This window comes from Microcaecilia unicolor, chromosome 9 (assembly GCF_901765095.1).
Source record: "Microcaecilia unicolor chromosome 9, aMicUni1.1, whole genome shotgun sequence".
NCBI classification, from domain to species: Eukaryota; Metazoa; Chordata; class Amphibia; order Gymnophiona; family Siphonopidae; genus Microcaecilia; species Microcaecilia unicolor.
The window spans coordinates 90,255,032-90,281,302 of NC_044039.1; the positions used below are offsets into that span (position 1 = coordinate 90,255,032).

Below are 26,271 nucleotides of genomic sequence, written 5' to 3' on the forward strand. Positions count from 1 at the left end.
AGCCAGATGTTCTCCTATGTCATAAGGATCCTTCAGTGTTGAAAGGTTTTTCAGTCAAATTTCTTCTTTCCAGTTACCTTAAGCCTCAGTAAAAGAGTTGACATTCATGTCCTACAACAGAAACAGCTTGATAGTTCATCCAGGTGTATTTGAATTAGCTTAGTTACAATGATTTTACTTGTTAAGGCAATTTTTGAAAGGTGGAACTAATTTGGGTTTGCTGTTACAAAAGGGTGTGTGAAGATGTGGAGTGGAGGAGTGGCCTAGTGGTTAGATCACCGGTCTTGCAATCCAGAGGTGGCCGGTTCAAATGCCACTGCTGCTCCTTGTGATCTTGGTCAAGTCACTTATCCCTCCATTGCCTCGGGTACAAACTTAGATTGTGAGCTCTCCAGTGTGAGCAAAATCCAAATAAAGTGGCTAGGTCTCTTCAGCTTGGAGACAAGACAGCAGAGGGGAGATATGATAGCAGTCTTTAAAATAATGAGTGGAATGGAACGGGTAGACATGAATTTTTTTTTTTTTGGTACATTTGTACCCCGCGCTTTTCCACTCATGGCACGCTCAATGCGGCTTACATATACAGGTACTTGTTTGTACCTGGGACAATGGAGGGTTAAGTGACTTGCCCAGAGTCACAAGGAGCTGCCTGTGCCTGAAGTGGGAATCGAACTCAGTTCCCCAGGACCAGAGTCCACCACCCTAACCACTAGGCCACTCCTCCACTCTTTCCAAAAATACTAGGACTAGGGGGCACGCAATGAAACTACAAAGTAGTAAATTTAAAACAACTCAGAGAAAATATTTCTTCACGCAACATGTAATTAAACTCTGGAATTTGTTGCCAGAGACTATAGTAAAAGCAGTTAGCTTAGCGGGGTTTAAAAAAGGTTTGGATAGTTTCCTAAAAGAAAAGTCCATAAGCCATTATTAAAATGGATTTGGGGGAAAATCCACTGCTTATTTTTAGGATAAGCAGCATAAAATGTATTGTAGTGTTTTGGGATCTTGCCAGATGCTTGTAACTTGGATTGGCCACCGTTGGAAACAGGATGCTGGGTTTGATGGACCTTCGGTCTGTCCCAGTATGTCAATATTTACATTCTTATTAAGATTTGCATTCTATGTAGACCAATCATGTTGGGTCACAATGAGGCATATTTTCAAAGCACTTAGCCTCCCAAAGTTCCATAGAAACCTATGGAACTTAGCCTCCCAAAGTGCTTTGAAAATATGCCTCAATGTTTTCTAAGCAGAATAGTCTGACTTGTTTCTCTCCCAGGTAGGATTATAGTTACTGCTGTTGAGACAGTTTTGGAACCCCTCAATGTTGAGTTTTAAAAACAACTTTACAACCCCTTAGGAAAGTATGACATAAATTTGTATTAATTTTCTGAAAAAAGTTCCTATTTCACTTAATTGAACTCAATTTTATTTCTTTAGGTTTCACGCTTGTGATTTGTCCTCTGGTCTCACTGATGGAAGATCAGATAATGGTTTTGGAACAGTTTGATGTTTCAGCAGTCTCATTAAATGCTTCAAGCAGTAAGGTGTGTGTGTGTGTGTGTGTTATACAATTGTTGTGTTTTGAGCAATACAGATTTTTATGTAGTCAGTTTCTTAGGTCTTTTCAGTTATGTATTGTTTGTGAACAGTGTTGGTAGCACAAATTACTATGCATTTGAAAATTAACTGGTTTAGGCAGGTTTATTGCAAGGTACGGCTGTAAACGTTGATTTAGATGAAGTTCTTTTATTGTAGTTCCCACTTCTTTTAAAATGTACTGCTCAGTAAATATGCCACCTTGGCACTATGAATAAATAATGGAGGTCATTTCAGAAGTCTTGATTGGTATTTGTACATGTAAATGTGGATTTCATGTGTAAATGGGCCTATCTATGTAAGTAGCGAATTTAGAAGTTGCTGCTTTTCTATATATAGAAAAACATACTGGTGAATAATTAAATGTGTCACACGTAAATTCAGTGGCTAAAACTGTTTAAACTTTATTTTTAACTTAATGTACAAAATGTCAGCTTGAAGTGAATGGAACATACAAGCAATGTAACAATTATGCACTAGAAACATTTCTGTATTGTGAATATGTTTCAAGTTTCTTTCTTTATTATTTGTTATACTGCCCATCAGAATTTATCTGAGCAGTTCATGTATACATATATAATAGAAATATTGAAAGGAATTTCATTAGGACAGGAAAGTTGGAGGGCTGAATGTATTCTAATGTTTAATGTTAAATAACTATTTGTTTCGTGTGTGTGTGTGTTTAACAAAAGTCTAGCTAGCCACTAGATGTCAGAATGAACTGTGTCATACATAGTCAAATGTACATACCAGCTTTGTTCACAGACAGACTTAACAACTTAGGTGAATAACCAGATGTCGGGCTAAAAGGAAAAATATATTGAACAAATCTAAAAATATAGTATACAAAAGTTCTAACAAAAAAATGAACAGATAACGCCATGTAATTGTGGAATACCATGTCTATATAAACAAGCTGAGGCAATATTCTGAATGCCGAACAAGTGAAAACAAACATTACTACATAGATGTCATTAGAATGAAAAATATCCAAAACGTGTCCACAATAGAGAAATTCACACCTCATGTATGAATCAACAGTAAAGGGAAAGGGCATGAGACTTGATATACCTCCTTTCTGCACTTAACTGTATAATCAAAGTGGTTTACATTAGAGAATGACATGGGAACAAAGTTTGTCCCCTCCCCCATCCTGTGGGTTCTGTCTCCGTCCCCACCCTGTCCCTGCAGGTTCTGTCTCCGTCCCAGCCCCATCCCCATAGGTCCCTGTCCCCATGGGATCTGTCATCTGTAGAAGCCTCGAATAATTATGATTTTATATTTAAATCTTTTTATTAAAGTATAAAAAGGAACAATATGCTTTGCAACTGTTGTGTATAAATTGCAACTAGAAAACAATAATAACAGCAAGCAGCTATCGTAACCTTCCTCACCACCACCCTCTACCCTTCCAACCCCAACAATAGCTGATTTCTACTACCCCAAGGAATCCTAATCCACCCTGTTAAAATGTCCAGGGGTACAAAACATAACCCGTTCTGTATGCCCTAGAAGGGAGAAATGTACCCTAGGAAGCACTGTTAATGATTTTTTAATCTGTGGATGAATAAGAAGTCATCAACAATCTCGGGATTCAGTCTAGCTCTCCTGTTTTCCACAGTTCTTCCTGCAATAGAAGCTGTGCTGGTAGCAGAATGTACAGGATCCCCCATGCAAATGTTGCTAGGTGTGGCCAGCATGTTTGTTTTTCCAAAAAAATCAAAATATCTTTGTCTGCATCACTCAAACAAACATAAATAACAGTCCAGTTCATTAACAGGCTACAAAGTAGAAAATGACATGGGAACAAAGTTTGTTCCCGTCCCCGTGTCATGCTCTAGTTTACATATTATATACAAGTACTTATTTTGCACCTGGGGCAATGGAGGGTTAAGTGACTTTCCCAGAGTCAGAAGGAGCTGCAGTGGGAATCAAATCCAGTTCCCCAGCTTCTCAGGCCACTGCACTAACCACTAGGCGACTCCTCCACTCCTAAGTAACTAAATGTACACTGAGGAAATCATGAGAAACATAATTGATAAAATCCTGCACTGGATTATACATGACATTGCAGGACTGTAAATAAAACTGTGAAAGAAGTGCCCTGTTCAGAAATTACTGTTGACAAAAATATAAAGGTGCTTGTGTGCACCACTACTGTTGCCTTAGTCTTTTGAGCAAGTGACTTATTGTATAAATAAATCTGTCTGTATTGGGTTTGTCAGAGGTCTTAGGTGCTCATACCATGGTGGCAAGTTGGCCCAGTGGAGGTTTAGAGGAAGAGTGGATTCTATCCCAGCCCTCTCTTCCTTGGAGGAAGAGCAGCTGGAGTGCATGGAACTTTCCTTCAAGGGAGTCTCATCCTCGAGGAAGAGGCTGAATCCTCATTGGTGCAGCTATTCCAGTGGGAGGAGTTTTCTGCTCTTATTAACCAGGTGGTCTCAGCTCGTCATATCTCAGATGCTGTTTAACAGGACATCACAAATGGAGATTGTATCAAAGAAGGATTGAAGAGACCTTACAAGGCATTCCTGCTTCACAGCATGCTTTCTGTCTGAGAATGGTTCTGGTAGAATGGGAGGCTCCAGAATTAGTGCTCCAGAAAAAGACCTGACTGGATGGACCGTGCAGGTCTTTTCTGCCGTCATCTACTATGTTATTATGCATGAATTTGATGGGCAGTTTTTACCTTCTCTTCCTAAGGATCTGGACAGGCTCTTCAGGTTCCCTGTGTCGATGCCTTGCTGTCAAGTAGTTACCAAGAAGACTACTTTCCCTGTAGAAGATAGGTCACAGTGAAGACTCTCACATAATCTGAAAGTGGGATTGCTTTTCAAGCAAGCATTCACTGCTTCTGTTCTTGGTGCCAAGGTGACATTCTGTGGAGGTTACCATATATACTCAAAAATAAGCCAAGACTTTTTTTGACCAAAAAAAGGCATAAATTTAATCTTTTTTTTTAATTAGAGACTTCCCTTCTCCTTCCCCCATAATGTCCAGTATTCCTCCCATTCCCCCTCTTCCTCCCTACCCCCTCCCTAAATAAAGGACTCCCCCCCCCCCCCCCCCCCCCCCCCCGGACCCACCAGTAAGGCCCTCAAGGCCTACTGTACCTTCTTAGTGGTTTAGTTGCACTTTGGGGCAGAAGCTATCCCCACTCGCTCCTTCCCTTGCCATCTCTGTAGTAAAAATTGCTACTGCGACTTCTTCTAGTGGTAGCCAAAAAAGAGGCTTTGGGCCTGGAAGTTCCATTCTCCTTCTACCATCATGACAATGATGACCCAACCTCTTTTTCTTCCTTCAGTGACCTGTGGAAATGTTGCGACTGCAGGAATGGGGAAATGGGACTTGATATACCGCCTTTCTGAGGTTTTTGCAACTACATTCAAAGCGGTTTACATATATTCAGGTACTTATTTTGTACCAGGGGCAGTGGAGGGTTAAGTTATTTGCCCAGAGTCACAAGGAGCTGCAGTGGGAATCGAACTCAGATGGAAAGCTGTATAGAAATGCTGCCACTGTTGCATCTGTGGTACCAGGTTGCCAGTTTTTTGAAAAACAAAAACCCATCACCTACCACTCATAGGCTCTGCAGCTAGGGCACCAGTACAGGATTCAGAACCTGAAGGCTACAATGAGAACTTGGGGGGGGGGGGGGGTTAGTACAAGAGGTTTCACTCTTCAGCTCCCATTCAGCCACAGACAACCAACACACTTATCTTCTCCCCCTACAGTATTAAAGCCAAACAAATTCTACATACACAGAACCTCCTAGCCCAGGGGTAGGCAACTCCGGTCCTTGAGAGCCGCAGGTCAGGTTTTCAGGATATCCACAATGAATATGCAGGAGATAGATTTGCAAGCACTGCCTCCATGGTATGCAAATCTATCTCCTGCATATTCATTGTGTATATTCTGAAAACCTGACCTGCCTGTGGCTCTCAAGGACCGGAGTTGCCTACCCCTGTCCTAGCCCTCCCCCAACAAAGGGTGCAGAGCAGAGTTGGGACGTTTCCCCATAAAACTTGCCATACAAAAAACATTTCTGATTCATCATTGACTTCTCTCTCCTTCTTTGCTCATATTCAACAGATTGCCAAAACCTGTCGTTTCTTTCTCTATAACATTAGCAAAATCCATCCCTTCATCTCTGAGCACTCTGCCAGAACCCTAATCCACACTCTTATCACCTCTCGTCTTGATTATTGTAACCTGCTTCTCACCGGCCTCCCTCTCAGCCATCTCTCTCCTCTTCAATCAGTCCAAAACTCTGCTACGTGACTCATTTTCCGCCAAAGTCGCTATGCGCACATTAGCCCCCTCCTCAAGTCACTTCACTGGCTCCCTGTCCGTTTCCGTATTCAGTTCAAGCTTCTTTGACCTATAAGTGTATTCACTCTGCTGCTCAGTACCTCTCCACTCTCGTCTCTCCCTACGCCCTCCCTCGGGTACTCCGTTCTGTAGATAAATCTCTCTTATCCGTCCCCTTCTCCTCTACTGCTAATTCTAGACTCCGTTCCTTTTGTCTTGCTGCACCTCACGCCTGGAATAGACTTCCAGAGCCTGTGCGTCTAGCCCCGTCTTTGGCCGTTTTCAAGTCCAAACTTAAAACCCACCTGTTTACCACTGCTTTTGACTCTTAACCTCTACTCACTTGCCCTGTCATTTATCCTCACCTATTATTATTATTATTTTTTTTTTTACATTTGTACCCCGAGCTTTCCCACTCATGGCAGGCTCAATGCGGCTTACAAGTACTTATTTGTACCTGGGGCAATGGAGGGTTAAGTGACTTGCCCCTTACCCTTAATTGTTCTGTCTGTTTACCTGTTTTATCTAGATTGTAAGCTCTTTGAGCAGGGACTGTCTTTTTGTGTATGGTGTACAGCGCTGCGTATGCCTTGTAGCGCTATAGAAATGATAACTAGTAGTAGTAGTGTAATCTTACCAACAGCAAACACACAGCAGAGTGAATGAAATGTTGCTGTTTTTTGACACTCTGTGGATTTCTTCTAGATCTCCTTTTAATGCAGTTTTCTACAGATTCCTGACGTAGGCCCTGTTGCCAAACACGGTCCTTGTCGAGTCATTTTGAAGAGTTGTTATAAAATAGTCCAACCTGTAACTCAACCTTAATTGCCAGAGATTCTACAACCTAAGGACTCAAAACTGACCAAAACTGGAATCTTTTCAACAACTAACAGTTGAGGATGTAAGATCAATGCTGTTGAAATGCTCCTGAACCAACTACTCTCTGGATCAATGCCCAAAACACCTACTCAAATTCATCTCTACGGAAGCAGTAAACTAGCTGTTAAAAACTGGCTCTCTTCCTCCTGATGTGCAAAATTATTCTCACTCCACTACTGAAGGGATCTGGGCTAGACGTAACATTGCCTGCAAACTACTGTGCAGTGGCAAGCATACCACTTTCTACTAAAGTATTGGAAACCTACATTAGTAAACATCTCTCTTTATATCTAGAAAACTTCTCTATTTTTCACTGGTCACAATTTGGATTTGGATTGTCACATAATATGGAAACATTGCTTCTAGTTCTAACTACATATGTCAAACAACATCTATGCAAAGATGACCAAGTAATTCTTCTCCAATTCGATATATCAGCGCCTGGATCAAATAGGAATAACAGGGACTGTATTCAAATGGTTCAGCAAATTCCTCTCAAATCGAAGTTATTCCGTCAAGCAAAACAACCAACTCTCCAATTTCTGGTGTCCTAACTGCGGGGTCCCGCAGGGATCTTCACTCTCACCTATCCTGTTCAATCTCTTTATGTTATCCCTTGCCTCAATACACCTGGTACTTAATGAACTACTGTTATCCTGTGCAGATGACATCCTGCTTCTCTTACCAATGACAGCATCAAACATAGATCCAACTTGGTCTGTAGCGAATGATATGACTGCTGTCAGCACCTGGGCCCTGGCTGATAAACTGAAATTGAATGTGCAAAAAAAACAAGGCTCTGTGGTTCTGAAATCAGGGTCATCAATATCGGGGGGAAAAAAACTGCAAATCATAAAACAAAGCTGCTAGACTAATACACAGATTGAATAGATATACTAGTATTTCAATTCATCTAAACAAACTGCACTGGCTTTCCATAGCAGAAAGACTAAGATTCAAAATTTATTTAGGTTTTTCAAATCCTACAGGGCTTCGTCGCTGAACTACTAAGACCGCTTCGCTATATCTGGTCCAGTCTAACAGACTGAAACAACAACTGATGCTAGCATTACCGTTCCAAAAGACAATTCAAAATCGGAAGATTATCAGCTCTCTATTCCTCATTCTTGGAGTCAAAATATGGAACTCACTACCTATTCCCATCAGAACAGAACGCAACTATATCTACTTCAGGAAGAAGTTAAAAACCTTTCTCTTCCCAAAGACTGCTTCATAACAATCCATCATGACTTCTACCTTCTAATATCATCCATTATTCTTTTCTTAATGTTTTTAGTCTCATGCATTAATCCAATGGTCTCTAATGTTTCTCAAACCTCACACTAACACTATTTGCTTTTGACTTGCCTAGAATTTAAACCGCACTGAACCCTGGAAAGGGGATATTAGCGTTATACAAGAATTGATTTGAATTTGAATAGCCTGGCAAGTCTCCCATCTCTCCTTGGTTCTCACACATAGTCCAGCATCTTGCCTGTTTCCTCTAAAAGCTGTCAGGGTGAAGTGGTTGTGCAGGGTGGTCAAAATGTACAGATGGATTTGAATAATCTTTCTGCAGTATCCAAGGAGTCTATAACTGATGTTTCTCAAAGAGTTTTTGAATAAGACTTAAATGCAGTGATGAGACTTTACTTCTGTAATGCTTAAGCCTTGTTTTTTGGCCTGAGGATATGGATTTCCCTGATTATAAACGCAATGTAGGAAAGGAGGAAGGCTTTTTTGGCATTGCAGAAAGAGATGAAAAACTTGGAAGCCACTTTTCTTCTGGCCTATCCTTGCAAATATCTGGTTAGACTTGGTGGGATGAAAGTGTTTCTTTACTCCTAACATTTCAAGACTGTCTTTGAAATGAAGATTCTTTGACTGAGCTATAAGAGTATACAGTACAAATTTTATTTATCATGTTATGCTTTTGTTTCTTCTTTATTCCTTAACTGGATCTCCTTATCTTTCTTTGGCTTTACTTCCCCTTTTTTGTGGTGTAAGGAAGGCTGTAATAGTTTCTTATTTTGGAAACGTTTTCCCTGTTTCTTTTGCATTTCTTTCTGTGTTTCTAATAACAAGTGGATACTTGTGTTGTATTTTCAAAAGTAGTAAATAAAAAAATGTAAAAAAAAAAATCCTAAAAATGTGCCTTAATAAAATAAGCTCCCAGAACTGTTACCAAATGTGTGTAAATGTTTTCACACAAATTCATACCTGCCCAGACACAGCTACAAATATGTGTGTATGTTGATCTGTGTCACAAAATTTCCCCTGCTTTGTGGAAACTACATCCCTGGGGATAGGGACGCATATGTCATTTAAAAAGGTGCTATCCCCCTCATTCTATAACAGGGTATTTAAATTTGTAGAATGCTAGCACTTATACACCTAAATGCTAGCAGAGCATTCAGCGCTGTTCTATAAGCGTGCAGACCATTTAAGGGCCCTTTTACTAAAGCTAAGAATATGTGCTAACGGAATTGGTGTATGTGCTAAATGCTGCACAGCCTATTTTATACCTATGGGCCACCTGCCACTTAGCACATGGTAATGTTTGTTAGTGTGTGCTAAAGTTTAGTAAAAGGGCCCCCTAGTGTGTAAAAGCAAAGGGAACATTTACATGTGAGAAGATGGGAGGTCTAAAATTCACATGCACATCCTTTTGAATACTGTAATTTGTGCACATAAGTGCCACATTTTGATGTGTTTTGTGATGGAGCCTCTCCCACCAAGAGGTTCCAGAGGTAGAAAAGAACTCTCTAGTACAAGACGTAAGTAGAGAAGTTCACATCATAGGGCACTTTACCTTTCTGAGTCCTGTTTTAAGTCAGGGAGGAGCACATAGTCAAGGCATCACAACTTGAAAAAACTAATATTATAAACTTGGTGGCTACTTTCACCACTTTGGCAATATCTAGATTTCCTTTTCTTTGTATAATACCCAAAAATAAAAGGACTATGGGAGCTTTATGTAAATGAGCTCCTGCATAGCAGTTCCCTTTACTGCTTTTCAAAAGAAGGTCCTTTTCTTTTAAACAATATAATTATCAGGGAAATGGTCTATGGCTCAGTCTTTAGGCATTGAAGAAAGTTCCCTGATTCCCAAACAGTCTCATTCCATGAAAATTCAGTTGCATATAGAAGCTACTCGGCACCCAAAAATATCTATTCCATATCTTCTGTTTGGCCCCTCTTACAAGCCTAGGACTCAAACAGCTAGCAGATCCCTTGCACGATCACTCATAAGAAGGCCTGATCGCTATGCCCTGGCCTTCCCCTCATCTGCTAGCAGTAGTAAATTAAAAAAAACAAAACTTTTTACTTCTAAAAGAAGCAGCTGGATTAACTAGCAAGTTTTCAGTTGTCCAGGAGTAATACAGGGACCAAATTTTTGGATACAGTGCACAAGCCTTTCCGTGGACAGTTTCCTATTTCCATTTCTTCACAATCTTCAGACACCTTGGGCTCCTACCTTACTTTATCTGGAGTATTAGTGGCTTCCACTTCCATGGTTTGGGGAACATACTCATCCTCTTTCCCTTCCCAGTCCCAAGTTCTAGAAATTTTAAAGCCCTCCCCCTTTTCAGGAAGTTCACACCCAACCTGTCTGGGTAACCAGGATTCCTGAACCTCCTTTACCTTTCTTTGGGTGCCTAACCACTTGGGAAATTAAGACATGGCATCCAAATTTAATGTGGACAAATGCAAAGTGATGCATATTGGGAAGAATAAATCTGAATCATAGTTATCTGATAGTAGGGGTCCATCTTGGGGGTCAGCACCCAAGAAAAAGATTTAGGTGTCTTTGTAGATAATACGCTGAAATCTTCTGCTCAGTGTTTCGTGGCGGCCAAAACAGCAAACAGGATGCTAGGAATCAGAGGCGCAGCTACTACTACTACTTATCATTTCTAAAGCGCTACTAGACGTACGCAGCGCTGTACATTTGAACATGAAGAGCCAGTCCCTGCTCGACAGAGCTTACAATCTAATTAGGACAGACAGACAGAACAAATAAGAGATAAGGGAATATTAAAGTGAGGATGATAAAATAAGTGTTCTGAACAAAGTGAATAAGGGTTAGGAGTTAAAAAGCAACATCAAAAAGGTGGGCTTTTAGCTTAGATTTGAAGACAGCCAGAGATGGAGCTTGACGCAGCTAGGAGGGGCACTGTGGGAGCAGCCGCTCCCCCAAACGGACTTCCACTGATGCCTATTTTTTATGTGTTCTGTTGCATTTAAATCATGCACAGCGCCATTGGCGGTCTGCTCGCCACTCCTTCCGCGCCTTCAACCTGGCTATGCTTCTGCTAGGAGTTATTAGGAAAGGAATGGTAAATAAGTGCGAAAATACTATAATGCCTCTGTATTGCTCCATAGTGCAACCTCAATGTTGGTATTGCGTTCACTTCTGGTCTCCATATCTCAAAACAAATATAGCGGAATTCGAAAAGGTTCAAAGAAGAGTGACCAAACTGATAAAGGGGATGAAACTGCTCTCAAATAAGGAAAAGCCAGATCTCTTCAGTTGGAAAAGAGATGGATAAGGAGAGATATGATCAAGGTCTGCAAAATCCTGAGTGGTGTATAATGAGTAGAAGTGAATTGATTTTTTTACTCATTCCAAAAGTACAAAAACTCGAGGAAGTTATATGGAAATACTTTTAAAACAAATAGGAGGAAACATTTTTTCACAAAGTGAGAGGTTGGGCTCTGGAACTCTTTGCCGAAGGTTATAGTAACAGTGGTTAGCGTATATGGGTTTTAAAAAGGTTTGGACAAGTTCCTGGAGGAAAAGTCCATAGTCTGCTACTGCATGCCGTGGGATTGGTAGCCTGGAATGTTGCCACTATTTGGGTTTCTGCCAGGTACTTGTGACCTGGCTTGGCCACTGTTGGAAACAGGGTACTGGGCTAGGTGGACCATTGGTCTGACCCAGTATGGCTATTCTTAGGTTCTTATGTTCTAAGACCTGGGTGCCCTCTGTTGACTGGACGTTTATTTACAGCTGGTTTTCTTATGCTGTCTTTATTCCATAAAGTGGTAGGAGAGCATTGGGATTGAGGTGGCAGGGCCCTTACAGTCCCTCTTCCTTCTTCCTCACAGTTGTTGCCGAGTTATGCTAGTATTCTGTAATGACATCTTGGTGCACAGAAGCTGTGTTAGAATTGGTGCTCAGTTTGTGGCATCAGTGCTCCTAAATGTGCCGCAGAGTTACAGAATTGCTCCTATATTTCTATGCACTTATTACATGCTTATATACCCCCCACATAGTTTTGTAATAGCCATTTTTCACACAGAAAATTCTTTACAAAATTAACCCCATAGTGCTTTTAATATTAGCATTTGTGGTAAGTGAAATCCATGGTACTGTATTAGGATTGCTGCTGGTAATTAATGATTGCTTTCTTCTCAATGTATGGTAATTTTTAAAAATATTTATTTACTTATTTTTAACAGGAGCATGCAAAATGGGTTCTTAATGCAATGGTTGATAAAGCATCCCAGTTAAGGTTAGTGTATGTCACTCCAGAAAAAATTGCCAAGAGCAAAATGCTGATGTCAAGGTTGGAGAAGGCTTACCATGCTGGGACTCTCTCTCGCATTGCAGTGGACGAAGTTCATTGTTGCAGTCAATGGGGACATGACTTCAGACCTGGTATAGTATATACTTTTAAGTAAAATGTGATTGTGTGTGCAGGTTTTTTTTGTTTGTTTAATTTGTGGCCTGGCAAGTTCCTCATACTATTTTGGCTTCAATTCAATTATAATCAGCTTCTGTTGAGCATTGTTACCACGAATTGTCATTTCTGGCTACCTAGGATACTTATCTTATTTTTGTGACTTTCTGTAGCTCAACAGTTAATGCAGTTTCTCTATGGAACCCGGTACACATGCACCTTATGTCTGGTTAGCATCTATTTGCACAGACTATTACTTCTACTACTTATTTCTAGACGTAGCCAGCACTGTACACAAACATGTAAAAGACAGTCTTTGCTTAACAGAGCTTACAATCTATCTAAGACTGACAAACAGGACAAATAAGAAATTAAACCCCCTCCCTCCTAATTTCTTACGGGAATAATTAAAACAGCAAGGGTATTAAACAGGGGTTAAGAGTTAAAGCAGCTGCAAAAAGGTGGGCTTTTAGCCTGGATTTGAAGAGGGCCAACTGCAGTATGACATATTGATTCAGGGAATCTATTCCAGTCGTATAGCACTTCAAGATGAAAGGAATGGAGTCTGGAATTGGCGGTGGCAGAGAAGAATATAGATAAGAGTGACATTTACCTCACAAGCAGAGTTCCCGGGCAGGAATGTAGGGAAAGAGAAGACAGAAGAGATACTGAGGAGCTGCAGAATGAATACACCCTTAAGTCAGCAAAAGAAGTTTAAACTGTATGTAGAAACAAGGAGTCGATGGAGTGACTTGAGAAGAGGGGTTATATAAATATTAGCAACTGGTGAAGATAAGTAATTCACAGAATTTTGAACAAATTGAAGGAGAGAAACATAGTGGGAGACTGTGAGGATCAAGTTGCAGTAGTCTAATCGGGAGGTGATGAGAGTGCGGATAAGAGGTTTGGTAGTGTGGTCAGAATGGAAGGGATGAATTTTGGTGGTGGTAATGAGAAAGAAACTATATATTTTAGCAGTCTGATGGATTTGTGCAGAGAAAGAGAGAAAGGAGTCGAAGATGATGCTAAGGTTGTGAGTTGAGGAGACAGGAAAGATGGTGGTGTTATCCATAGAAACAGAGAATGAGGAAAAGGAGAGGAAGGTTTATAGTGAAAGTTAAGCTCATTCTAAGCTGTGTTGCACTTGCAGATGACAGTGGTACACTCAGGCAGCAATATCAGAATTGGGCCTGGATTCCTGATGAAATTACTGGTATAGTGAAGTAGGTCTGGGAGTCATCAGCATAAAGATGGTTCTAAAAACCACAAGAGAAAATCAGAACACCAAAGGAGCAAGTATAAAAAGAGAAGCGGTCCCAAGATAATCCTGTAGTAAACAGACTTATAGTGTAACAGTGGAGGAGTATCCACCAGAGCACACACTAAAAGGGCAGTTCTATAAATTGATGCCTAATGTTAGATGCTGAGTGTGCACATATGTTATAGAATAATATGTCAGAGGCTCAAATAATTGGCATTTATGTGCATAAGTGCTAGGCATTCTATAATGTGTACACCAGTCACTTACACCTGGATTCTTTTAGCATGCCTAGAGATGCGTACCAAAATCCAAGCGTGTTTTATAACAAGGTGTATAACTTAATTGGCTTAACAAGCTAATCAGCGTTGATAACAGCTCTTAACAAGCAACAATGAGCACTAATTTCCAATAAGTAGAATCTATGCACACAACTCACTAAGCGTATTTTGTAATGCAGTGTGTCTAACTTCTAACTTTCGCAGGCAAAAAGGAACATAGTTATGGGTGGGGAAATGAGCATTTTGTGGGCATTCCGAAATTTATGCACGTAGTTATAGAATATGGCCCAATGAGCCTAAATCTATGCGCCGGGATTTATGCCACGTTTTCGTTTGTGTTAATGGAGGCACATAGTTTTAGGCGCTAAGATATCCACTAAGCATATTCTATATACCGCACCTAAATCTAGTCGCCGCTTATAGAATATGCTTAGTCGGCACTGATTTCTGCTCCAATTTTAAGGTGCTACATATAGAATCTCCCTCTTAGTGTGTAACTGTGAGGGGGGCGCACATGTAGGCAGAGCGTGGGTTGTACTATCAATTGCGCGCAGTGCATACTACCCATAGGTGCACCAACATATGCCAGCCATTGACCTGTCCTAAGTGGGCATGCCTATATTTTGGCACACTAGCAATCTATAATGGCTTAGGCACACCCCAAAGCTGTTATAGAATTGGCACTAAGAGCTCACTATTGTGGTGCGTACATCTTGATGCTAGGTTATTGAATTGCCTCCTTATTAGTGTAATGGGAGAGGTAAGAAAACCAAGACAGAACAGAGCCCCTAAAACCAAGTGAGGAGTTGGTGGTAATCTACAGTGTCAGAAACAGTAGCTCAAGAAGGATGAGGATTGAGTCAAGGCCCTTGAATCTGGCTAGGAACAAATCACTGGAGTCTTTGACAAGGGCTGTTTCTGTAGTATGTAGATGGTGAAAGTCAGATTGTAGTGGATTAAGAATAGTGTTGGATGAAAGAAAGTCAAGACAGTGGTGGTGAACAGCATGTTGTAGTAGCTTGGATGGAAAAGGGAAGAAAGTGATGGGATGATAAGCTAAGAATTATTATTACTCAGATCTGGTAGGGAGACATCAACTTGACATTTAAAACAATTGTTTAAACTTATTCAGGATCTCACTAATGTAAGCAATCATGCTTCTTCTGATGTATCCACTAATCAACTGCCAACATCAACTGCATTGGCAGATTATTTTCAAGAGAAGTTATTGAAAATCAGAAAACATGTCGACCCGTTACAAGATGGAAACAACTCAATTACTGATATCACTGTTGAAAACAAACATAATCCTAATCAAATTCCACTAGGCAGGATATGGTCTAATTGTAGTTTAGTAAGTATGGAGGAGATATTATCACGTTACATTTTCTTCAACCCACTGTGTGCTAGATTTATGCTCAATGCACTTGCTCAAATCTCCTACATTGTTTCATAACTGGATAAATCAATCTTTGAGTTTGGGTCTTTTTCTAACATTATTAGGCAATATAGTACTAACTCCAGAATTAAAAAATACAAAACAAAAACAAAACCTTCTGGGAGTATAGAAGATCTTAGAAACTATACGCCTATAGTAAATATACAGATATTCACTAAGATTTAGAGGCAATGGTGGCAACACAATTGATAGAATATTTAAAATATCGTAACACCTTGCTTTTTGAGAAAGAGTGCCAGTACAGAATCTTTGCTTGGACTTTTTCACTCATTATATCAGAAACTTATGGAATACCAGACAACAGGCTAATGTCCTACAGTTTGATCCTTTGGTAGCTTTTGATGTCATCTTGTTGAATAGGCTAAGTAAAATGGATATAGCTGGAAGAGTATTTTCGTTATGTAGTGTCCTACTATTCCAGAACCTGAGGGATAATTGTGTCCATCAACCAGCAGGTGGGAATAGAGAACTGAAGACTGAGCTGAGACATTTCTCTTGGCATCCAGTTCAACGCCTAAGTATTTTCTGTCTCCAGCAGGTTAATGGCCCCACTTTTCATCTTCTGGTTCTGAGTGATTTGCTCTCTGCTCAGTTGGTCGGCTGGTCCCCAGTTGAGCTTTACAGATGGCTTGAATCTGCAGACTATCCCAGTTAAATTGGATCCAGCAGTAATTCATTTAGAGCAAAGTCTTCATTTTAAACTGTTTTTAGGTTTTCTTACTCACAAACATGTATCAAGCAAATAAAAAAATTTTTAAACATATATTGACAGTTTTCATATTTTTCAAGGCAACCTCAGCGGCGCTCACTGCCAAAGATGTAAATCTGGCAATGCAACTAGCGCCCACTTCTTCATCGGTTCACCCGATTTCCTTAATTTTTTAACTTTTTTACTATTTTCTTATCAATTAAATTACTTAAATTACTTATCTTTTATTTTGCAATCAGACCAAGGGGGTTCAAGTGCCCGACTTGCATGTTTCGCTCTGCACCAAGCTGTATCAAGGGCTGTCCCCTATAATAGAAAACCCAGTATATTAGTTTACTCTCCCAGCGGTTAGAAAACCTTCCTTCACAAGTTCTCAAACCTAGGTAATTTTAAAAAACAGTCTTAAATATAAACCTCTTACCTATAGTCTCTCCCAGCGCCAGCTCTACTTTATTTTAACGGGTTTACCCCTTTCCAAGATGGCGCCGGCATTCTACTCTCTATTGTCGTTTTGAGAGCAGACAAGGGGGAGCTACTGTGATTTGGGACATTCATCAATATCGGGAAGAAGCAATGAAGCAATTGAACGATACTGTAGCTTATAGAGTGCTCTCTACAGACCCGATGGAAGGATTGCAGAGATATATTAAAGATCTGGTAAAGATCTGGTAACAGAAGCAGTAAAAATGAATATGCTCACAGTAAAAGAAGGAAGATTTCTTATAGAAGAAAATCCTCAGACCCCTAAAATGTATTTCTTACCAAAGATTCATAAACAGATGAAGAATCCGCCGGGACGTCCAATTGTCTCTATTAGGTCATCTGTTTTAGAACCTCTGTCTCAGTTTGTGGATCTTTTTTTTGAAAAATCATGTACAAGATATGCCATTCTATATAAAAGATTCTTCTCACTTTTTAAGAGAGATGGAAAATATTGGAAATGTGATGGAAGATACTTGGCTAGTTACATTAAATATAGTGTCTTTGTACACACGGATTCCTCAATCAGGAGCTTTAGAAATTATAAAACAAATTGTTGAGGCAAGAAATGAACCCCAGCGGATTACATCTGACTTCATTATCCATCTGGCAGAATTGGTTATTTTGAAGAACTGTTTTTGGTTCGGTAATAAATTTTACCTGCAAACCCAAGGTGTGGCAATGGGGGCCACACTAGCTCCATCTGTGGCAACACTTTATATTGCTCGTTTGGAGTCTATGTTGATTTATCCATCAGAGCGTTTTAAATCAGTACGGATGTGGAAATGTTTTTTGGATGATGTCTTTTTTTCTCTGGACTGACTCTGAACAATCTCTCTATGAATTTACTGATTGGCTGAATACATTGGATTCAAATATCTCGTTCACTATGACAGCTAATAGGACATCAATAGAATTTCTGGACTTGTGGATTTATAAAAATGAAACTGGATTATCTATATCACTATATCGTAAGCCCTCAAGTCGAAATACACTTTTACAGTTCAATAGTTGCCACCCATACCATCTAAAATACAATCTCCCTGTCAGTCAATTTTTGAGGGTGAGAAGGGTGTGTTCCACGCTTCAAGAGTTTAAAAATCAATCGATAGAATTGAAACAACGATTCCAAGTGCGAGGATACCCTACATCATCTATTAGAAAAGCATATTTGCGGGCTCGTTATGCTCAAAGGCCCTTATTATTAAAAGACAATACATCTGATGATGATGATCGAGAAGAAAAATTAACTTGTGTTCTTCCGTTTACTGCAATGAGTCAGAAGTTGACACGGATTATTAAAACTCATTGGCACATTTTACAGTTATTTCCATGCTTTTCAGAGCCCCCTCGAATTGCATATACTAGAGGAAAAACAGTGGGGGAGTGGTTGTCAAAGAAAAAATTTCTTTATTCTAATTGGATAGAAAGAAGAGGGGAACAGGTGGAATGTGGTCATTGTCAGTGGTGTAGAGTAGGAATTATGGGCCCCATTTGGCGTGTCCCAGGTAGAGATAGCATTGTTAGATTGAGAGATAGAGTTACCTGTGATTCGAGTAATGTGGTCTACAGTATTATTTGTCCCTGTGGACTGATTTATAAGGGAGAAGTGCTAGATCGATAAAAGTCCGGCTAACAGAACACAAGTCCAGGATTACTACTCAGAATATGCAGGCACCTTTAGTAGCCCATTGGCTAGAATGTAATCATACGGTTGATGAGATACGTTGGAGAATCTTGGAGTATGTAGGCCCAGGGGAGGAGGGAGGCTCAGTTAAAAAGTTATTAAACTATCGAGAACAATTTTATATTTTTTCTTTAAATACGGTAATACCGGCCGGCTTAAATGCTGAGTTAGAATGTGCATCGCTAATTAGTTAGATTTCAGCTTTAAGTGTCCAATACGAGCCTAGGGAAGGATCCATGATGTCAGAGATAATTAAAGTATTTAAGTATGAGAGTAGAATGCCGATGCCATCTTGGAAAGGGATAAACCCGTTAAAATAAAGTAGAGCTGGCGTTGGGAGAGACTATAGGTAAGAGGTTTATATTTAAGACTGTTTTTTTAAATTACCTAGGTTTGAGAACTTGTGAAGGAAGGTTTTCTAACCGCTGGGAGAGTAAACTAATATATTGGGTTTTCTATTATAGGGGACAGCCCTTGATACAGCTCGGTGCAGAGCGAAACATGCATGTTGGGCACTTGAACCCCTTGGTCTGATTGCAAAATAAAAGATAAGTAATTTAATTGATAAGAAAATAGTAAAAAATTAAGGAAATCGGTTGAACCGATGAAGAAGTGGGCGCTAGTTGCATTGCCAGATTTACATCTTTGGCAGTGAGCGCCACTGAGGTTGCCTTGAAAAATATGTTTTAAAAAAATTGTATATGTTTGATGCATGTTTGTGAGTAAGAAAACCTAAAAACAGTTTAAAATGAAGACTTTGCTCTAAATGAATTACTGCTGGATCCAATTTAACTGGGATAGTTGTTGGACTTATATGGGAGTCATGTCTGGAGGTCTTCAGATTCCCTGTCTCTGGTGCGCCACAAATTTATTCTTCCCTCCCTTCACCTCTCCCCTGTTTCTTGTGGAGTTCTCGTTAAAAGTGGGGAACGTGGGACAGAGTAGCCGTCCTGATTCTTTCTCAGCTGGGGTAAGACTTGTGGAGAGTGAGCTTGGGGGGGGAACAGTTGCCAGTGGTAATTACGTCTGACTAAACTTTGACTCAGAACTGCTTGGAGGGCTGCAAGTTCAACTTGGTGCAGAGGAGGAATCCTGACTCACTGCTTGGTACTGCGTTGTGCTGCATTTATGGTGGGGCTCTTCCTGTGCAAGGTTCCTTCCTTGGTCAACAAAGCACTGACTATCAGGCCCATACTTCAAGTAAGATAAGAAATATAGGGTCCAATTATAACCTCTAATGATCTATTGACATTCTGAATCTTCAATGGAATTTGTTTATTGACAGCATAAATGTTATTGAAAAAGAATTTGTAGTAAACCACAAGGCCTAAGATTTAGTGGGATTTAACATCAATTTATGGTTTGTTACTGTCTCTGGGGGGGGGGGGGGGGGGGGGGGAGAATGCCAACTATTTTACAGAGTTACCTCATTTTTGAACTAGTTGATAATAAATTTAACCTTGAGGAACCATCTTGGATATTGGGAGTTGAGGTAGATACCTTATTCACCTGAAATATAGTAAGCTATGTGAATAAGATATTAAACTCTTTTGCTTCTTAAGAAGCTAAGAATTATTTCTAAGTATTTTGATCAGTTTACATTTAGATTTCTTGTTCAGTCTTTAGTGTTATCAGAACTAGACTACTGTAGTTCAGTCTATATTGGTTGCTTGAAATCTCTGAAGCACAGGTTGCAGTTGGTACACAATGCAGCCATTAAGCTGATTTACTTTAAACAGTTTTTATTGAACAAATATCATTTGATCACAAAACAAATCTGTTCAATTTTTAACAGGTTCAAACCCTTCCCTAAATCCCCTCCCCCACCCCTCCTCTATAACAAATAATGTCAATGTTGTAATAAGTCAAAACTGGAAAACGAGTATAGCAAACCCAAAATATACATATCACACACTGAGTGTGGTGAGTCTGGGCTCTTATAACTCTCCAAAGGTTAATGACAATAAGAATTTGGACATCCTTAATAAAAACTCCCATCTCAGTGGTGTCCTGGAACCGGCTCGCAAGAGCCAGTTAAATTTTCTGGCATCTTGCGAGCTGGTTGTTTACAGAGTGTGAGCTGGCTTGCCTCTCTTTCCCTCCCCCCCCCCCCCCCCCCCCCCCCGTGAGCTGCAGGCTCCACCGCTCCCCAGGTCGTCCATCATCTCCCGCCCGCCCTCAGCTCCTCGATAGCTCTCCTTTCCTTCCTGCCGCTGCCCTGCCTTTATATATTGTATTTTTCCTTGAGTCGCGGTGCTGCCATTGAAAGCAGCAGGCTTGGCTCGCCTTCCCTTCCCTCTCAGTGTTCCACCCTCTTCTGATGTATTTCCTGATTCCGCGAGGGCGGAACACCTAGAGGGAAGGCTGGAGGTGAGCCGAGCCTGCTGCTTTCAATGGCGGTGCCGCAACGTGAGGAAAAATACAATATTTAAAGGCAGGCAGCAGGAAGGAAGGAAGGAAAGGAGGGCTATCGGGGAGCTGAGGGCGGGCAGGAGATGGCAACCTGGGTTCGATTCCCACTGCAGCTCCTTGTGACCTTGGGCAAGTCACTTAACCCTCCATTGCCCCAGGTACAAAAAAACTTAGATTGTGAGCCCTCTAGGAACAGAGAAAGTACCTGTATATGTACAGCGCTGCGTATGTCTAGTAGCGCTATAGAAATTAGTAGTAGTAGGTGAGCTGGCGCTGGGGGGTTGGAGCTGGAATTCATCTCGGGGGCTGAAAAAGGGGGCAGGTGGAGGTTGGAGCGAGTCACTGCGTATAGATGGGAGGAGAGGATAGGGGGCAAAGGAGAATCGCTGGACATGGAGGGGAAGGGAAAGAGGAGAAATCGTTGGACATGGATGGTTAGGGGAGGGCAGAGGAGAATGGCTGGACATGGATGGGAGAAAAGGGCAGGGGAGAGAGGAGAATGGCTGGACATGGATGGGAGAAGAAGGCAGAGGAGAATTGCTGGACATGGATAGGAGGGGAGGACAGGAGAGATAGGAGAGTTGCTGGACATGGATGGAGCATGGAGGGGAGGGCAGGAGAAATGCTGAGCCTGGTTGGAGGACAGAGAAGACAGGAAGGAGATGCACACGGATGGAGGGGAGGGGAGTAAGGAGAAATGCTGGACATGGATGGAGGGAAGGGAAGAGAGGAGAAATGTTGGAGGGGAGGAAAGAGAGAGGAAGGAGATGCACTCAGATGGAGGGGAAGGCAGAGAGGAGAAATGCTGGACATGGATGGAGGGGAGGGAGGGAAGACAAGTGAAGTAGAAAGGCTGGACATGAATGGAGGGGAGGGGAGACAGAGGAGGAGATGCACATGGATTTAGGGGAGAGAGGAGAAATTCTGGACATGGATGGATGGAGGGAAGGGCAGACAGAGGAAGGAGATGCACATGGATGGAGGGCAGAGAGTTGGAATGCTGGACATGGATGAAGGGGAGGGAAGAGAGGAAGTGAGATGAACATGGATGGAGGAGAGGAGAGAGGAGAAATGCTGGACATGGATCATGGAAGGGGGAGAGGAAAAAAGCTGGACATGGATAGATGAGAGGGAAGACAGAGGAAGGAGATGCATATGGATGGAGGGGAGGGAAGAAAGAGGAAGGAGATGTCTTGCGAGGCCGCCCTTGTAAGTCTCGGCTGCCATTTTAAAGAAGATGCGGCAGGAGGAGGGTCAGCACCGGCAGCGGGCAGGAAAGACTGGGGATCTTTCCTTCCCCGAAGAATCCACTAGACCACCAGGGACGCTGCCTTCAGGTATACGCAGGAAGTGGGACCCTTTGGCTCTGGGGATTGGGGAGGAGGTCTGTAATAGGGGAGTGGAGTGGGGAGGGGAGGATACTGTAAAAAAAAAAAAAAATTTAAATTCTTAAAATGCCACCGTCTTGTGCATGGGGATGTACACAGAGGAAGTATAATAAGAGAATAACTTTTCATAGGTAGAGTAGTAATTTGTTATAAATCATAATCAATGTGTCATTTGGAGGGGCTGGTTATAGGGACACCTAATCCTGTTATTGGTGCAGAGACTTTTTTTTTTGTCCTGGTATAGGACTTCTAAAACAGACATCATGTTATGGGAATCAGGTGGGATAGAGTTTCTATTTATTTACTTATTTATGGCATTTTATTCCACATGAATTAGATTGGAGCCTTGGAGCATTTAAAAAAAACAAATTTCCCAGGGAGAGTAATGCATTACCCCCCCCCCCCCCCCCCCCCCCCAGGCTCTCTCCCCGGGTATAGCCAGCTCTGCAATTTCGGGGGGGGGGGGGGGGGGCACAGAGGTGGACTGGGGAGAGAGCCTGTTGTTAAAAATTTACCAGCACACCACTGCCCCATCTCCACACCCCCAAGTTCCCTCCCCTGGAGTGGAGGAGTAGCCTAGTGGTTAGTCCAGTGGACTTTGATCCTGGGGAACTGAGTTTGATTCCCACTGCAGCTCCTTGTGACTCTGGGCAAGTTACTTAACCCTCCATTGCCCCGGTACAAAATAAGTACCTGAATATATGTAAACCGCTTTGAATGTAGTTGCAAAAACCTCAGAAAGGCGATATATCAAGTCCCATTTCCCTTTCCCTCCTTCTGCAGCATCATGAAGACAGCAACGTGAGAACGGCTTGGTGTCATCAATTATAGGTTCAACTGATTAACAGCCAGATGCTCAAAACTCCGGCACTGTTCTGAATAGTGCTGAAGAAATACCGCCTAGTAGGCGCTGCAAGACAGCTCCCTAATGTTCAGAGCTAATGACATGCAAATTTAAGCACGATGTTGACACTGAGCATTAGGGAGCTGTTCCAGTTCTGCGGGAGAATTGCGCCTGGGCTTAACCCCCTTATATGGTAGTTAAGCCCCGCCTAGCATATCCCAGGAAGCAGAATAGAAAGAATTCCACGATTTGTACTCTGCATTCCCTACTTGTTTTTAATAGAGATGTATGAAAACAACAAGATATCATTTCTTTTTCATTTAGATTATAAATTGCTTGGCATTCTGAAGCGCCAGTTTCCCAATGTGCCATTGATCGGTTTGACTGCTACTGCAACTAGCCATGTGCTGCAGGATGCTCAGAAGATCTTGTGTGTTCAGAAGTGTATCACATTCACTGCATCTTTTAACCGACCAAATCTTTTTTATGAGGTACAGTACATAAAAATTGTCAAAATGGTAGTTTTAATGATCCATCATACAATTTTATTGCCCATGGTGGACCATATTTTAAATCGACAAGTGCTGTTTAGGCTTACCCATTATTTTGACTGCTTTCTACTACTACTACTAACCAGTAGATCTAGGCAGTTTACAGTAAAATAAAACAATGTCAGGAATAAAGAAAAGGAACTACAATATTTGACAGGAAAGTAAAAACATTCATTCCAACAAAAGCAAAGACCAAATAAAAGAGAGTGTGAGGGTAGGAGAGAAAGGGGACTGGAGTGAGGGCAAGGACAGGAAAAGTATGAGAAAATAGGGGGAAATTCTTGTTTGAATATGTTTTAGGACAATTAAGTGGTTAAGCTTCCAGTGGGTTCAGTTTCTTTCATACCTTATCAATAAATATGACAAAATTGCATAATCTGTTTTGCTTTAAAAATTGAAGTCACCATTCTTAAGACAGCAAATGTTAGAGGCTATAAAGTGATAAGTATTGTACAACTGGATTTCTTTTGATTTTTTTTGTAATCAATAGAAATAAAACATGGAAAAGGAAATAAGCCAGATGCTAAAGACAAGATTTAATTTACATAGACATCACATGAAAAATGCCAGTGCCAGCCAGGATGCCACGCTTGTGGGGCAGCACTTTACAAAATCAGAACACTGTACCAGTGATTTCATAGTAAGAATCCTGAAAAGTAACTTTAAAACAATACAGGAACGTAAGACCTTTGAAGTCAGAATGATTAAATATTTTGACACCCACCAGACAGGACTTAACAAAGATCTGGGTTTTCTAGCCCATTATAAACCATAAAGTTGTATTGCACTGTTTGTCACCCTCCTGTCTCCATGCATATCTCACCTATCCACCCCCATCCTGTTAGACTGTCACTGAAATGCTTTGATGTTTCACTTATATATAGTACTGTCATCTACCAACATTTGCTTATTTTCGATCTGACGAAGAAGGGCAATCTTTGAAAGCTAATCAAGAAATGTATTAAGTTATGTCCAATAAAAAAGATATCAACTTATTTTCTTTTCTATGTTTTGTTTTATTTCTATTGATTACCTTTAAAAGTGGACTAACACGGCTACCACACCTCTCTACTTTTGATTTTTGTGAAATTGTACAACTATAGTGCTTATTTTTTCTTTAAAGCTTGTGCAGCTTGTTTTCCTTTTCTCTTATATCAGGACTGCCATAGATTTCATTTTTTTGAATTGAAAGGTTTTGAATCAAATTCTGCAGAAACAGAAAGGAAATTATAAAAAAAAATGCATTAAATACATGAAAGCACAGAAAACTTCCTTAACTATTAAGAAACGAGGAGAAACACCAGTAAACAAATCTCACTGCCACTCCTTGTGGCCTTGGGCAATCCATTTAACTTTATGTTGTCTCAGGTAGAAACTTAGGGGTTCTTTTAACAAGCTGCGATTTTAAAAAAATGCCCTGCGCTAGCGCTGGGGGCACTTTTTGCTGCACACTACGGCTCTTTTTACCACAGTGGATAAAAGGCCAAAAAATGGCAAGGCCATGTGGTAATATTTCACTTACCGTGTGGCCATGCAGGGGGAGATCTTAACACCACCCACTTAGGGCCCAGAAAAGAACCTAGGTGTCGTCATTGAAACTCTCTGCTCAGTGCAGCAGCGGCTAAGAATGCAAATAGGAATGATTAAGAAAGGAATGGCGAACAAAACTATTGTAGTGCCCTTGTATTGTTCCATGGTGTGACTGCATGTCAAATATTGTATTTTAATTTTGGTCACTGCATCTTAAAAAAGATATAGCAGAATTAGAAAAGGTACAGAGAAGGGCGACAAAAATGTTAGAGGCTAGGGCTCTTCAGCTTGGAAAAGAGATGGCTGAGTGGAGATATGATAGAGGTCTATAAAATACTGAGTGGAATGGAACAGGTAGATGTGGATCGCTCGTTTACTCTTTCCAGAAATAAAAGGACTAGAGGGCACTCAGTGAAGCTACTAAATAGTAAATTTAAAACAAATCAGAGAAAATATTTCTTCATGCAATGTGTAATTAAACTCTGGAATTCATTGCCAGAGAATGTGCTAAAAGCATCTAGCTTAGTAGGGTTTAAAAATTGGTTTTGATAAGTTCCTACAAGAAAAGTCCATAGTCCATTATTAAGATGGACTTAGGAAAATGTACTGCGTATCCCTTGGAGCAGCATAAAATCTGTTTTTACTCTTTAGAGATCTTGCCAGATAGTTGTGACCTGGATTGGCCACTGTGGGAAACAGGATACTGGGCTTGATGGACCTTCAGTCTGATCCAGTTTGGCAATGCTTATGTTCTTACTAGTAAAAAAGGCCCGTTTCTGGCTGAAATGAAACGGGCGCTAGCAAGGTTTTGCGCGGAGTGTGTATGTTTGAGAGAGTGTCTGTGAGAGTGAGAATGTGCAAGTGTGTGTGTGTAACAGAGAGTGGGTGTGAGTGTGTCTGTGAGAGAGCGTGTGTGTGTATGTGAGAATGAGTGTGTGCCAGGGGCGTATCTGCGTGGGGCCTCAGGGGCCTGGGCCCCCGCAGATTTCGCCCTGGACCCCCCTACCGCTGCCAACCCTCCCCCTCCGTTGCTCGCCTACCTTCGCTGGCGGGGGACCCCAACCCCCGCCAGCCGAGGTCCGCGTCCTCCTGCCGCTGCCGGCTGCCTTTGGTCCTTTCATTCTTCCATTGAAGCTGGCGCCGACGAAAAAGTTTCTTTTGAATCTGACGTCGCTGCACGTTGCACGTTGTAC

General features: G+C 41.2%; 1 protein-coding gene across 2 annotated transcripts in view; it reads left to right on the forward strand.

The window, feature by feature from the left end:
- RECQL (RecQ like helicase) overlaps positions 1 to 26,271 on the forward strand; it is a 101,520-nt gene that overhangs the window by 13,134 nt on the left and 62,115 nt on the right. For both annotated transcript variants that reach the window (XM_030215292.1, XM_030215293.1), the window contains exons 5-7: positions 1,444 to 1,550; positions 12,259 to 12,457; positions 23,322 to 23,488. In XM_030215292.1, the coding sequence (XP_030071152.1) occupies positions 1,444 to 1,550; positions 12,259 to 12,457; positions 23,322 to 23,488 (473 nt within the window). The remainder of the gene's footprint in view (positions 1 to 1,443; positions 1,551 to 12,258; positions 12,458 to 23,321; positions 23,489 to 26,271) is intronic.